This window comes from Diadema setosum, chromosome 1, assembly GCF_964275005.1.
Source record: "Diadema setosum chromosome 1, eeDiaSeto1, whole genome shotgun sequence".
NCBI lineage: Eukaryota > Metazoa > Echinodermata > Echinoidea > Diadematoida > Diadematidae > Diadema > Diadema setosum.
The window spans coordinates 44709381-44725059 of record NC_092685.1 but is presented as its reverse complement, the minus strand read 5'-3'; the positions used below and the strand labels follow the sequence as shown (position 1 = coordinate 44725059).

The window sequence follows — 15679 nt, the reverse complement described above, 5'->3', positions numbered from 1 at the left end:
ACTCTCCGCCTGTTCATGTATATAGAGGTTCTAGTAATGTCATCACTATCCGGGTGTTCATGTAGAGGTTCTAGTGATGTCATCACTATCCGACTGTTCTTCGCTTTACATACATCGACCAGTTAAGAAAGGGTGGAAAACACAAAAACTGGAAGCAAGTCTAAAACCCTCTTAGAGCCCGAGTGACCGACACACCGAACCGGTAAAAGAAAGTTCGCATATCAAATACTTATAGTATTCGAGGACTATGCATTTGAAACAAAAAATAAGTAACCAAACAACAAACAAACAAAAGATGAGAAACGAAGACATAAGCAAAAGAGGTCAAGAGTTCAGTGACAATATTGGGTATTAACTCGGACTTCCAATTTAAATGTTAACTCAGGTCTCTTAATGTGAGTCGTTAGGTCCTGAGAGTGACGAAATTCTTGCACCCATCCTTTGGCTTGGCGGTGATTTCGTCCAGGATAGCAGTCCGCTGTGACTGATCGAGGCGGAATTGGAACTTCTGAAGGAGTCTACCGAGAAGAACCCGAGCCTCGATCTGCAAGTACATAATTATGATAATATATATCAAAATATGAAGTATATACACTATTCATAAAGCCATGACTCATCTCACAGCTCAACCTAGCCGACGGGTGGTATCAAGGCTGCTTTGAAGGAAGTTACAAAATTGCTAACATCTTCACTGATCTTTGTGAAACTGGTATCTGACATCTCAAAGATAAAGGTTTTTTTTTAAAGAATTCTAAAGAATTTGTGATAAATTCGTGATTCTGATCTGTTTATATAAACAGTATACACCATCGTTAGCTGGGGAGATGTACATGGGCGGTAATAATAATAATAATAAAAAAAACAGCAATAATCACGATATAGGTTTCGCTATGGCAGGACAATCTTCTCATTCAAAACTTTCCCATATCCACCCATGACGGGAATAACGTCAAAAATATGAAATAATATGTATACTAAATCAATGAAGAACACTCACTAGAGCGAACTGTTGACCGATGCAAGACCGCTGACCCAACGAAAATGGGAAATAGGCGTAGAAATGTCGCTTCCTGGATTGGAACAATAAATGATGCTTTATTATTTTTTAATCGCAAACTATAATGCATTTTGTGTTCTTTACTCAGCACAGTTAATATACGGCTCTAAGTACAGGCAAGTCGCCTTGACGTCCACAGAATGATAAAAAACAGACAAACATGATTTTGTGCCATGTTACAACAAACGCTCGAAACAATATTGAGATCATGCATAAGTTTGATAAAAAAAGTAATCAAAATAATGTTAGAGATAAATTAGAGGTGAAGAAATTACCTTTGATTTAAGAAAAGAAATGTCAAGGTATTCAAAGTCAAGGGACTTGTATAATTACGACATCATGTTAATTTTATAATAAAAATTCGTCCAAAAGATTAAACTAATTTTACAGTAGTATGTACTACACACGAAAGTTATATAGCAATATACGTATGTACTTGAACTCGCACGATTTGTAAGTTAAGAATCACCCGATCAAAAAGAACATGACGTGATCGTATCCATGGAAACACAAAATGAAGAGTAGAGAAGGGCAACTTACTATGTAGAGAAGGGTAACTTACATGTGTTCCTCGTCGGTCGTCTTGAAGCGATCTGGATTGAAGAGCAATGGGTCTTCGAAGTATTCCTCCATTCGAGCCATGGCTCCTGTCATGAGCTGTTATAAATAAGAGTAAAAAAAGAAGTTATCTCTTCTAATAAATTCTGACGTTAACCTTCAAGCAACATTGTATTGTATTCACCTTCATATCAACCGCATTTTCGCACAAAATTTACGGATGTTGTGTTTACAACGTTTTAAATTCATGTGTACACACATGAATTTTGGATAGGTCTGAAAATAATGAAAAATTTGTATCCAATATTCAATGGAATTGTATTCATATTATTTAGACTGTTTGTAGCCGCCTGTCAAACCCTATTATCTGTTTTATGTATACATGTAATATGATGTGACATTTATTTGTACCTGAATGTTAATAAGTGAATACAATCTCTTTGAGAAAAAAAAAAAAAAACATCATGTGTACACACATACACAAAGTTGAAGTTCTCATACCCTGACACTTTATTACCACTATGATGTAGACATGTAATAACAAATGGTGTCCAATACGTGGCAAAGCTAGTATCTATGCCCAAAGACATTTCAATTTCTCGCTCGTTGCTGAATTTTGGATCCTCATGGGTCAAATGGATTGTCAAATTGTCATGGATTGTCAAATTTTCAGTATCAAATGGAAAATGCTCGTGGATGGTTCGTCTGCCTGGAGACAAGACGAGAAGACACTCAATAAAGCGAGAGTACGGTCTCACCGAAACGGAAGTACCGGCAGGGATGGTGATTCCATTGCATTTAATAGGGTGTGCCACCTTTCGCGTGCTGCCAGGGGCCGGTGGGTACAGGCGAAGTGTTTCTTTGAAGACCTATAGACAATTGGAATTAAAACTGTGTTTTTATTTTACTTTTGTTGACATTTTGTTATGGGTGCGTGTTGTGCGTGTATGTGTGTGTGTGTGTGTGTGTGTGTGTGTGTGTATGTGTGTGTGTGTTGGGGGTGGAGTAAGGGGTTATTCTCAAATGAACCAGGATGGTCTGAAAAGCTGACAGCAAACATCATCTGTAACAAACACGAAGTATACGTATGTATAACATCAGCCCTATTTCATAAAAGAATAGCAACTCTTACTAGAATAGCAGCTTCCACTATAGCAACAGCCAATTAGAAAGCTGGAATCTTGTTGTTACCATGACAACTGCCATTCCAGCGAGAGTTGCCATCATAGCAACTTTTTACGAAATTGAGTTGCACAGACATTCATGTCAAATGAGAGTAGTCTTCCAAAAGTTTCATCGATAAGGCACTATTAGATATTTGAACATTATGGACAGTGCACTCTTACTCTCATCATGTACTCCAACTTGGCCAAATCCTCATACTCGATGAAAGGTTTGTCACCCAGAACTTCGTCAACTTCAGCTTGCAACCTGTTCAAAGATTCGACGGACAAACGCGTCATGATGACAAATGAAAGCATGGATTGAAAATATTTTTGATCGCTCAGTATATTTTCCGTCTGCCACGAGGTTACGTATAAAATGAATTGAGATCCATTTTGTGGTGGGTTTTTTTTTGTCAGTGCTTGTCTTTGTCTTTGATACACTGATGTATATGCGATTAATAAGATTAATAATTCAAATGATTATTGTATGGCAATGAGATTAAAATCTCCGAGATAATTAGACAAAGACATTGCTGTCTATATCAGGCATTAGAGGTATTTATACCCATGCACGAATTACATACGTGCATCACCTGTCGCCAATGCATTTGCAAACCAGACTCACTTTTGTTAAAGAGAAACTACCACAATGTTATGTTGATTCAGTGCATTTAGAATAGCAATATTAGTAGAACACAACAATGAAACTTGAGAAAAAAATGGGACAATCACAAATTATGATTTTCCTTTATGTTTTTCGCTGGATAAGACTACGACAATTCATTACGTTACAGCAGTGGCACAGTGTACCGCAACTATAAGAGTTTCAAATATTTTCATTTTTCTATAGCCTAAACGCACTTCGCTTATATACCTCCTTCAGAACGTAGAGGAAATAATATTACCAACATGAAGTGGAAGTATATGTAAATATTGTAAGGATCCTAATCAATTGGTTAAGAGCTGTCAAGTAACCAGTGTTTTATTCTGACCAAAACTTACTTTTCACGGGCGTTATTACAACAGTGACAGGTACTATTTTGTTACTACTGTTTGTGTGTACTGTTCAGTTAGTTTGGAGCCGTGGTGATCGCCCGCAAGAATGGGTGATTATGACACCGTTTTATAAAATGAATAACCCATATAATACTTGGCTGGACGTAAGTGAAATTATCCTCCCTGGCTCCGTAACTTTAAAACAGTCCCAAGTTACTATCGGGTAGATAATTTTTACTAACGCCCTGTGTGATGTACTTTACTACTAACATACAATATAACAGTAAAAAGTAAAAAAAAAAAAAAAAAAAAAAAAAAAAGGATCATGAGCATGTACCTCTTGGCAACGTCGGGATGCCTTCCTAGCTGCTGTATGGTGAAGGCTAGAAGGTTGCTGGTTGTCTCTTGACCTTGGGGTAAAAGACAAAGCAAATAATATCCATGATCCCGTCGATAAGCTGCATTCTCTGTTATTCTGAATAATGTTTGATAATCTTACGCCTTTGATGAGTAGATATCGGTCATGCAAAAGTGTAAAGATAAGAAAATGACAATGCACACAATATCGAAGCAAACTTACAAAACATGTCGTACTAAAATCCAATGATAGAGGCGTGTATAACGTAACAAATTATACAATATCACTACTCAATACTATTCATCAGAGTAGAATATTTCTAGTGAATGTTATGTAATGAGACTGATTTGCCAATTTGGAATATTGAATGATCGGTGTTGATGGCAACCCAGTGAAAATACTGAGTAATTATGATTCAATGTCGTGGGCACTAGGTTCGAATTACCGGCTACTTGCACATGGGCTCGTCTGTCGTTTATACCTGCAATGAAAAGCGTAGCAAACTCGTCGATCATATTTTCCATCTGGAAATCAGAACTCCCCTTCAGGTCGTTGGAACATTCCAGAATCATATTCAAGATGTCGTGCGGTACGTGATCTCCGCGTTGACGCGCACTGATCCGCTCCTCCACGCACTTCCGACCTGTTGTGCGCACCAGGTTGATGGCCTCTCTCACATCTTGGCGAAACTTTCGGGACTTGCTTGAAAAGTCCCACTTCAAACAGAACAGAAAAGAGGGCAAGTGAGTTTGGTAAGGAATGAGGGGGGGGGGGGGAGTAATTGATTTCTTTTTATCAATATTTTATTTCTCAATTCTCAGAATGAAAATATGTGTGAAATACATTATACAAAATATAACACATAGTTCTGATGAAACAGCTTGGACAGCTTGCACATAAAATGACATGTACATAATGATATTGTAAAAGTGTACTCAGGTTCCGGATCAATCTGAGATTTGGGGGGAAAGAAAGTGTTCTTCCCTCCCTCTTCCCTCCTTCAAAATAGGAAAAAATATTATTTTACATAATAATGATATAATAACAACACAATAACAATGATAATAATACGAGGCAGGTGAACGGGTGGATCTATGATTCGTTTTATTTTTCTTTTCTGCACACACAGTCAACATCGTATCAAAATGTCAAATTTCCCTATTTCTTCAAATTAATACTGAGTAACCATGGAATTCCTTATCAAGGTTAACTTCAGAGGTTCAAGGGTTCAGGGTTTAAGGCTTTCTTTGTCAAATCTATCGTGTGCAATAATTATTCCACTTACTTTCTTATTCATTCATGCCAACCAATAACCTTTGTCGAACAATGTCATCGAAATCATCGGGGTCTTTTAATGTAGGCTATCAGATTGGTATATACGAATCCACACAGTTTTGGAGAAAACATGGATGCTTTACTCTCTGTGGCTGCTTCAAAACTCATCAATAAAAAAGTCATAGTTTTCAAATGATTAAGATTTATATGCATTATCTACGATTTACTCTCAATAATCATATAACATACGAAACTAATGATGACGTCATTCCTTACCATTATCAATGGATTTCGTAAGTTTTCTTGGAGCCCTCTGAGAGCGGTGGAGATGGCTGCAGGGAACGGACAGGTCGGGTTGCCAACGGCATCGGTGTTCATGCCAAATGCAACCTATGTATACGGCGACACATTCAACGGAATAATTACGGCAATGATGATGGTAAATATAACAATGACAACGTCAACATTGACAAATGATAACGGCAATAATATTAACAATTGTAAAAACAACAGTCCAACAACAACAACAACAAAATGTAACAGTGCACGCAAAGTCCTACATTGTATCAAAGAACACTGCCAGAAACTGTGATTTTCGAAATTATAAAAAAACGACAAATTGGCAAATCTGCGATGACACGTCTTCCATGACGACAGCGGCCGCGAAAACGGGGGAAGGTCATACTATTGACCTTTATCAGTGAATCTGAGGATGTTGTTGTCGTCATACCTTTGCGATGACGTCGAGGGTTGCGTTGTTTAATTCGTCCAGCATGGCGATCGGGGTCTTACCGTCCGCTCTCCCGACAATACTTTCACACAACGCCTCGGCGCCCTCATTAAATTGCTCCATCATGCCGATCAGATATCTGAGTGACGTGAAAAGAGAAAAGCAAGGATGAAGACGAAGATGATGATGGTAATGATGGCAATGTCATGCAGAAATCTTTTACTGGGGAGCTGGAGAGCACAGGAAGAAAGGAAAGTGATCTCCAAGCTGAAAAAAGAGCCCGCACAGAAGTATAACTTTCCAGCCACAAACAGAGTCTAATTGCACAGTAAAAACGATTGCTGCGCCTGTTTAGTTGGGCGTGGGCTTCTTCCGTACTTTTTATGGTTGGCTGGGCCTAACTAAGATGATCCTTGATGTATCCTATTATGTGATTTCTGGATATGCCCATAGCTACAAGCTTCCCGTGAAGAGATAAAGTTATTCTGTGTTTTACTATTGTCCACAAGGATCATGCCCCATTGGGGGGGGGGGGGGGGGGGGTCTACTGGTGGAAATGTTGCTCATTTGAACAAGTAAATATTCTATCACCCGCCAAGTTTGGTGAAAATTTAACCATGCATAAAAGAAGGTGAAAGTGTAAAATTGGTCCCTGATTTTCTAGGGGGGGGGGGACGGGGTACCCCTGGATCCGTCATTAAAGAATAAAACAAATAACTTGACAATATGCTCTCGAAAGCATTTTCTTAAAGCATTGTTTATTTTTCTATGATCTATATTTTGGGGCACTGGATCCCCTAAAAGACTCCCAGGGGGACATAGTGGCCATTTTAACACCCTAGCAATAATACTTACCACATTCGATGGCTCTGAAAATTTGACCATACTTTTTGAAGACAAAGATGACAATGTAATAACTGGGGTCCAGTTTGAACCCCTCCCCCCCCCCCCCCCCGGCCCCGTCGCTGGATCCGGTATGAACATATACTTGAAACCAAAATCACCATAACTCAGCTCTATCACTTCTCCCCCCCCCCCCCCCATGGGGTGGTGTTTTGTGCCCATTTGATAACTGCCGATTTTACTCTACATGGATGCTACCTGCTAAGTTTGGTTAGAATCCGTCTCGTGGGATTTTTAAGAAGAAGCTGATAGAACATGCAGTGGAAACTACGCACGACGGACCCCAGACAATGAATAAGCGCATGGATAGCTCACCATAGCCTTTGGTTCAGGTGAGCTAAAAATCTTGGCTTTACTAATTGATACTCACTTGCGTTTGAATGCCGGGTTGATGATGGCTCGTCTGCTGTGCCACTTCTCGTGGTCCACCACCGATACGAGGCCATGCCCCAGGAAACGCGCGCCAAACACTCCCTGGAAAACCTTGTAGAACTCGTCCGATTTAGGATGGCGGCTGTTGAGGAGCAATTCCTGGTAGGAATCGTCACAAATAATGATGATAATAATGAGAATGATGATGAAGATGAAAATGATGATGATGATGATGATGATAATAATAATAATAATAATAATAATCCCTTTTAACTGTTGATTATAAAATTTTAGCTAAAACTATTGCAAATCGTTTGAAAAAATGCTTAGACACTCTTATTCATTCCGATCAGTCTGGCTTTTTAAAGGGAAGAAATATAGGAAATAATGTTCGTTTAATTACAGACATAATTGAATATGCTAAACTAAATAATATTCCAGGTGCCATTCTCCTCCTTGATATTCAAAAAGCTTTTGATAGTGTCTCTCACAACTTTCTTTTCCGAGTTCTAACTAAATTCAATTTTGGTGATCAGTTTGTTAGTTGGATTAAGGTATACGATTGTATGCAAAAAGGAAAAGTTATGTAATTAATTATGGAAACTTAACTGAGTGTATTAATATGCAAAGAGGTATTTTCCAAGGATGCCCAATATCCCCTTATTTATTTTTGTTAGTAATTGAATGTATGGCACATGCCATTAGACAAAACCCTAACATTAAAGGAATCCCTGTCGAAAATGTTGACTTAAAATTTTCCCTTTTGGCTGATGACTCCACTTGTTTTATTGATGGCTCGAAAACTTCATTCCAATCCTTATTTGATACTATTGAATTTTTTTCTGAGAGTTCCGGTTGCAAGTTGAATATTGGTAAATCAGAAGCTATATGGATTGGATCAAAAGTGGGCTCGTCTTCTCACCCGTTTATCGAATATGGACTGAAATGGAATAAACATACTTTTAAAACACTAGGTATTCACTTTTCATTAAATATAAGTCATTTGTATAATCTCAATTATAAAGTAAAGCTTAAATCAATTGAAACTATACTAAACTGTTGGCGAGTTAGAAATTTATCACTTGTGGGGAAGATCTGTGTGATAAAGACCCTATTGCTACCACAATTCCTTTATTTGTTCTCAGTGTTGTGTATTAAAATTCCTAAAAGTTTTTTTAAGCAATTGAATTCACTGTTGTTTAAATTTATTTGGAACAATGGTAGTGATAGGGTCAAAAGACAACTTATGTGTAATGATTTCTCTGATGGTGGTTTACGCATGATTGATCCCTATATTTTTTCTATCGCACAAAAGATGTTATAGGTGAAATTGTTATTGGACGATAATTATCAGAGTTTATGGAAGGTTATAGAAATCTCTCTCTTGAATAAGTTTTGTCCTAAGAAAAATATATTATGGCATGCTCATGCTCCTCAATGTGTTCTTGACAGATTATCTTCATCACAATTAGCTGAATCGCTTCAAACGTGGTATATATTTAGAGAAAATGTTGTTAAATCAGAATGGAATGTCCCCTTTACATCAATTGGTGATTGCCAGACTATCTGGTATAACAAGAATATTAGCTCTAAATCTAAGAAATATTATTTTTATCAGGACTGGCTAGATAAGGGAATAGTATTTATTTCTGATTTATTGAATCCTCCTCTTCCTGGTAATAAGTTGTTTGAAGAATTGATAATAGAATTTGAAATTAGCCCTCGAGATAGGAGGAAATATAATTTTTTGATGAAGAATATCCCAGAAAGTTGGTTAGTTTTACCTGTACAAATATCAGGATTAACTTCTGATATGATATTTGATAAAATTAAAACAAAACTTCTTTCTACAAAAAAAATTCCAAAATATGCTTATGAAGTAATTCGAGAAATTCATGTCCCAGAAAAACAAATTAAATATTGGGGGAACTTCAGTGATTTGGATAGAAATAATTGGGAGAAAATCCATGTTAATAATTTTAAATCTACTGTAATTACACGTGTACGCTCATTTTATTTTAAACTATTTCATAGAGCTATAGCTTTGAACGATTTTTTGTATAAAATAAAGAGGAAGGACTCTCCAGATTGTGTTTTTTGTAGCTCTGTCCCAGAAACTTATATTCATTTGTTTGTGGAATGCCCTGTGGTTAAACCTATATGGGATCGGACTATAAATTTTATTAGTAAGAAGACAAATCAAGTTATGAACCCAACAGTTTTTGAAAAAATGTTTGGTTATGAAAATGATAAATTTGTCACATTTCTGTTTCTTTTACTTAAATATTATATCTATGTTTGTAAATTTCAAAGTAAAAATCCATCTTTTGAAGGATACAAAACATATGTCGTTAGTATTAAAAATGTAGAATATGCTATTGCAAAAAAGAATAACAAATTACCTTTTCATTTTAAGAAATGGAGGTTTAAATTATAAATATTTCACTATGTAATATACATGTAGTTATTGTTTAATTTATGACTGAATTCAAAATGACTGCCAACAAGTAGCTTAAGTGGATATATTTTGTATTGCTGCTTAAAAATGTTAAAACAGTGTTTTTCTGGGGTGAGGGTGGGAGCTATGTTTTTTTTTTTTTTTTTTCGTTGTTGTTGTTTTTTCTTGTTTGTTGTTATGTTTTGTTTGTTCAATCATTCCGAATTGTTTGTGAATGCTGTAATTCACTTAATTCAATAAAACACACACAAAAAATAATAATAATAATAATGATAATAATAATAATAATGGAAGAAAGTAAAGAAAGTAGATGAATATATGTCTGACAAAAGGTTTTGTATCCAGTATTAACTGGAATCGTACTTATAGTATTTAGACAGTTTGAAGCTGCCTGTCAGTAAATTGTATTCGTTGTCTATATGTATCATGATTATGATGTAACATTTATGTGAATGTATAAGTGAATAAAATTTCTTTGTGAAAAAAATTAACACGAATGAATAATCAACAGATATGAAAATGAATGAGAGCGAAACATTTGTTTTCTCTGCCTCGTCATCCCCTCAGATAGAATGTTATGTGCTTATCCTTGTCCTGATGGCTACAGGCTACATGCTAGAAACTTCATCTTTCTTTAGCTTTAACAATCGTTTACAACTTTTCCGGCGACAAGAACCAACATTCTCCCTCCTTTTTTTTTTTCTTTTCTGCTTCTTCTTCTTCCTCTTATTACTATTATCATTATCATTATTATCATTATCATTATTATTATTATTATTATTATTATTATTATTATTATTATTGTCATCATCATCATCATTATTAACAGGATTACATGGATAACTGTCACTTTAGGATATACCTTCACGAGCTCCGGACTGGTAGCAAAGACTATCGGCCTCCACAAGACTCGAAGCCCCACGACGGGCCCATACTCTCTGGATCTGTGATCACAAAGATTGAGTCCACAAAGATTATGAGTGACATAATATCAGTGAGTTTTTACAAAAATATTGGAGAGATTTGCGGTAGCTTATGATTGAGGGAACAATGCAAAATATATATACGTATGTATAGGCCTAGATATGTATATATATTAATGTGTAATTGGCAGCAAAACTTGCACATATAGACGTGGCTGATGTCGGGTTGCACCCCTTCATTCAAGCTTTGGGCGAAAAAGGGCGAAGGCGAAGGGCGAAATGCCCTTCTTCAGGATTGTATTGGTGCTGAGTGCGGTCTTGTGATGTTGTCTATGTAAAAGTTACAGTCGGAATATACATTATATATATATATATATATATATTATATATATATATAATATATATATATATATATATATATATATATAATATATATATATATATATATGTATTACTGGATACTCATACACGTAAAAGATCCCGCTTCATTCATTCATTCATTCATCGCAAAGAGCAGGGTGTTTCCCGGTGAAGTGGTCCCACCTCACATCCAACTGGACCCCATGGAAGACCAGCTTAGCATAGCTGAATATGGGCTATATAGACACCTTCTCAGATGGAAATGAACAAACAAACAAACAAACAAATATGTATGTATGTATGTATGTATATGTGTATGTATATGTACTTGTATATATACATCAGCCACGACTGTTTATCTCTTAGAACTCACATCTTATAGCAGATCTGCGCTGAAGACGCCTCTGGCTTATCTCTAAGCCCTTTGAGTTCTTTCATATTTCCCCAGAAGAAGCTGTGGAAAAAAAAAAGTGTGACTTTTTGTTAGGATACAGAAAAAGATCTATATATAGGAACCGTTAGTGCAATATTTTGTGAAGTAATGTATAGCTATAACACGTCGATTGTTCAAAGTTCCTGGTACAAAACAGGTTAAAGAGCTACCTTGCTCGTATGTTACGCTTGTGATGTCGCATGTGAACAAGACTTTCTTCTATTTTTTTTTTTTTTTTACATAAATTATTGCGTCCCTGTGATTCATTATGTCATATGCTGGTATTCTTTTTTCTCTTTGATTCAGTTTTATTTTCCAAATCATTATTAGAAATCACATGCAAGTCATATTAGAATAAACAAACATTATTTGGTGCAATCAAGGTAGTTGACTTTCTCTGCTTCTTATATTATGTCGCATGCATATCTGGAAAAAACCTCTCCATTCTCCACATCATAGTATTCAACATAAAAAGAATTCAATTTCTATAATCATCTCCTATTCTACCGGCTGTATATCGCCAGTTCGTAATTAACTCATGTACATTCTCACTAATCATCCATCCAAGTTGTAGCAAGCTATTAAGTTCAAGAAAATGTTCAGGACTATACTTTGCCTTCACGATACAGCATAAATGAGTTCTGCGTAATATAAGTTATGGTCACGTTATAGACATGAGGGAATAAAATCCGAGATGCTCAAAAATCCACGATTCACTATACGACCTGATATCCTAATTCATAGTTTACCTCGATCTTTTTGGTCCTGGTATGTCCTTGAAACGGTATTCGATGCGGAGAATGACTACCGACAGATATAGCAGAGCCAGCGCCAGCAAGACGACCAGACCGAGGATCGAAGAGACGATCACGGAGAGAAAAGGGCTGCTGGGCAACATGGCTGACAGGGAAACGGCCATTGCTATACGAAGAATCAGTACCCCTAATATACAAAACTCTTGTAAGCTGGAGTTATGGAGAAGTTATTTCGAGATCCTTTCACGTACAAAGCCAGGCGCTACTCTGTGGGATGAACAGGCCTTAGAATGGAGCTATATTGAGGTGCCGCAATGACGTTCATTCACCGTGGGCTCGTACTTAGACCGAGTCTTAACTTCAAGTTCGTAATGAGCAGTGTGTTGTTTATGCCCTTGCTGATGTCACTGATGCCTGAAGCTATTGTAAATGGACGCCTTGTTCACTAAATACGCTGCGAATTCCGTGGCACCTTGGATAAAATAGGCATTCAGCATACAATTGGCAATGAATGTGTGAAAGTCACCAATGGATATGTCTCATATTTGTTTGGGTACAAAGTCCGCGCTCTCAAGGATAAGGCAAAAAACAAATGAGACCTATACGTTGAGTGGGAAATCTCGATCTTGAACGGGAAACGAGCGCTTTTGATGGCTTCTGTATAATTGAGTATGTTTACCCAATATAATATAGGTTTTCCCATTCATTTTCAAACTTTTTTCATTCAATTTCACAAATTTTTACTTCAATTTCGTCGCGGAATGTCGGGAGTAGGCCAGTCTTACTTTCAAATTCGTCTTTCGTCGTTCATTCTCAAATAAAGTCCATTCAATTTAGTCATTTGGCATACATTTTCGTCGTTTACAGTTCAAATTCGTCAGTCTCACTCGCAGCACTCAAAACAGCAGGATCCGGATTTCGTCTTTTGTCAATCATTTTCGTTAAATTTTCATTCATATTCGTCTCATATCTCTACCCGGTGTGATTTTCCAGCCATTAATGTATTGGGTTTTTTTTTCTGTAACCGTTCACATTTTACATTCAGGAGTTAACATACACACAAGTGCCCCCCCCCCACACACACACACACACACGCACAGAACCACAGATACAGACACACACACAGGCAATCCGAGTACAGACTGATACAAACAGACGTATACCGTCTCGCAAACGAAAACACTGACAAACGATTTCTAGGCAAACATGATTAAAGACAAAATTTAAGTGTAGAATTGTCGCCTGTTTAATGTCAAAGAATGGATAACATAATTATGTTTGATGCTTTCCAGGGTACAAAATTTAAACTTTGCTTCATGCATTATGATGCGAAAACCTGAACATTACGAGTTAAAGTTCAAAATGTGACACTGACATACTGTACGTCCTGGGTTATGACTTTTGACTGTCGTTTATCCTTCAATCATTTTCGTTGGCAGTCTTGTTTTTCGTGTGTATTGTTAAAGAAAATGGTTAGGGAATAATGTGTAACGATACAGCTTACGAGAGAAAGTAAAAATATGTCGGCTTAAAGTTGGTTCACCATCAAAATAAAGAATCGACAACTTCTGACTAATTTGAATGAAAAATGCATGAAATTGTGTGAACAAAGACGAATTTGATCTTCACATTCTGCGATCCGTCAGCGGGAGGGACGAATTTGAATGACAATTGACGATTCTGAATGCCATGTCTTCGAAAATGTTTGACGAAAAACGAATTACAATGACAATTGACGAAATTGAAGTTAGGATTTGCGTTCCACCTGCTTCTCGGGACGAAATTGAATAATAAATCTTTGAAATTGAATGACAAAAGTGCGAAAATGGATGGGAAAACCTATATATTGTATTTGTCTCTACAACACCGAGTGGGTGAAAAAAAAAATCTCGGCTATAACTATTACGATTTAATTAGCGGTCCTCTTCAAATTGTAAGTCTATCTACCTCTAATTCGCTGCTGACAATAAGACTCCGATTAGCATTACCAGCGGACTTTAATTTTTTTTCCATCAGTGATTTCTGTAGGGTTAAAGGCAAATTTGACCGGTCTTTGCAATTATGGACAGAATGAATTCAAAGGGTTCTTTTTTTTTTTCATTTTCAGGGTATATATTCACAGGATTGTGATAATGTAATACTTCAGAAGGTGATTTTCAGCATGCAGGGTTTGTAACCCTGCTGTTGGCAGTGACACACCAAAAAGTTCTGTAGACCCTGATCCCGTCCAGTGATTCACTAATATCTTCACTTCACCGTAAAACTCTCGTATACTACGCATTTATTTGTGCTCTCATTATGGCTCTGGCTGCCTTGAGCGAAAAAGGAAGGAACACATCAGGAAAAATCATGTGGTACATGCATAATGATCATGAATGTTTGACGCTACACACATGGACGAAACACTGAAAAGTTCTGATTTGGTATGTAGGACCTATGTTACAGAGATGTGATGCTGATGGGCACAACAACTTGATACACATCGACCCGGGAGCAAATTTTCTTCAGAAAAGATATTTAGCCACAGGAAGTAGAATCCATGAAGAATTGTTCGCGGAAGACTCCACCGGAATCGAAACGAACATTATCTTGAGCATTTATGATTGCGGAGACTATAGCTTACATCATGACATGTACAGGGCTACTAAACAAAAAAGTCGACTGTCATTCAAATAAGGAACTATCAAAACAAGCAAGCAAGCAAACGAACAAAGATAAAGAGGAACCCCTCCTCCACACATCAGTCACAATGATTTTAGTGTTGTTAAAGATAAAGATGATGACGTTGGCAAAGATCACAAAAATAACAATTATTGTGAACATTAGTTTCACATGCATATGCACATATCTAGTATTGTTGTATACATTGAATTTTTTCCCCTTGAACATGTATCAACAAAAATGTGATAGTGGAAATAAAATCTCATTTGAATTGAATTGAATTGAATTGAATTGAATTGAATTGAATTGAAATGAATTGAATTGAATTGAATCATGACATGTACAGGGCTACTAAACAAAAAAGTCGACTGTCATTCAAATAAGGAACTATCAAAACAAGCAAGCAAGCAAACGAACAAAGATAAAGAGGAACCCCTCCTCCACACATCAGTCACAATGATTTTAGTGTTGTTAAAGATGAAGATGATGACGTTGGCAAAGATCACAAAAATAACAATTATTGTGAACATTAGTTTCACATGCATATGCACATATCTAGTATTGTTGTATACATTGAATTTTTTCCCCTTGAACATGTATCAACAAAAATGTGATAGTGGAAATAAAATCTCATTTGAATTGAATTGAATTGAATTGAATTGAATTGAATTGAA

The 15679-nt window shown here is 36.5% G+C and overlaps 1 protein-coding gene and 1 pseudogene across 1 annotated transcript; one reads left to right on the top strand and one right to left on the bottom strand.

Moving 5' to 3' along the window:
- LOC140231046 (cholesterol 24-hydroxylase-like) lies at positions 1–12781 on the bottom strand. Its single transcript, XM_072311203.1, has 13 exons — positions 12339–12781; positions 11530–11610; positions 10736–10817; positions 7414–7574; positions 6141–6279; positions 5687–5800; positions 4617–4851; positions 4115–4187; positions 2962–3046; positions 2374–2484; positions 1620–1714; positions 998–1070; positions 1–544 (listed from the first exon to the last, which is right to left on the bottom strand). Exons 1-13 carry the CDS (start codon positions 12506–12508, stop codon positions 404–406), a joined length of 1560 nt encoding a protein of 519 aa, XP_072167304.1. The 5' UTR covers positions 12509–12781; the 3' UTR covers positions 1–403.
- LOC140232551 (uncharacterized) lies at positions 8038–9852 on the top strand (annotated as a pseudogene).
- Positions 12782–15679: the final 2898 nt, after the last annotated feature.

Excerpts from the sequence above, each read along its gene's own strand:
- LOC140231046 (XM_072311203.1), bottom strand. The coding sequence starts at position 12,508 with ATGGCCGTTTCCCTGTCAGCCATGTTGCCCAGCAGCCCTTTTCTCTCC. Across the intron at positions 1,715-2,373 it reads CTGCCGGTACTTCCGTTTCG|CTCATGACAGGAGCCATGGC; the intron begins GTGAGACCGTAC and ends TATTTATAACAG. Across the intron at positions 1,071-1,619 it reads ACGACCGACGAGGAACACAT|GAAGCGACATTTCTACGCCT; the intron begins GTAAGTTACCCT and ends GTTCCAATCCAG.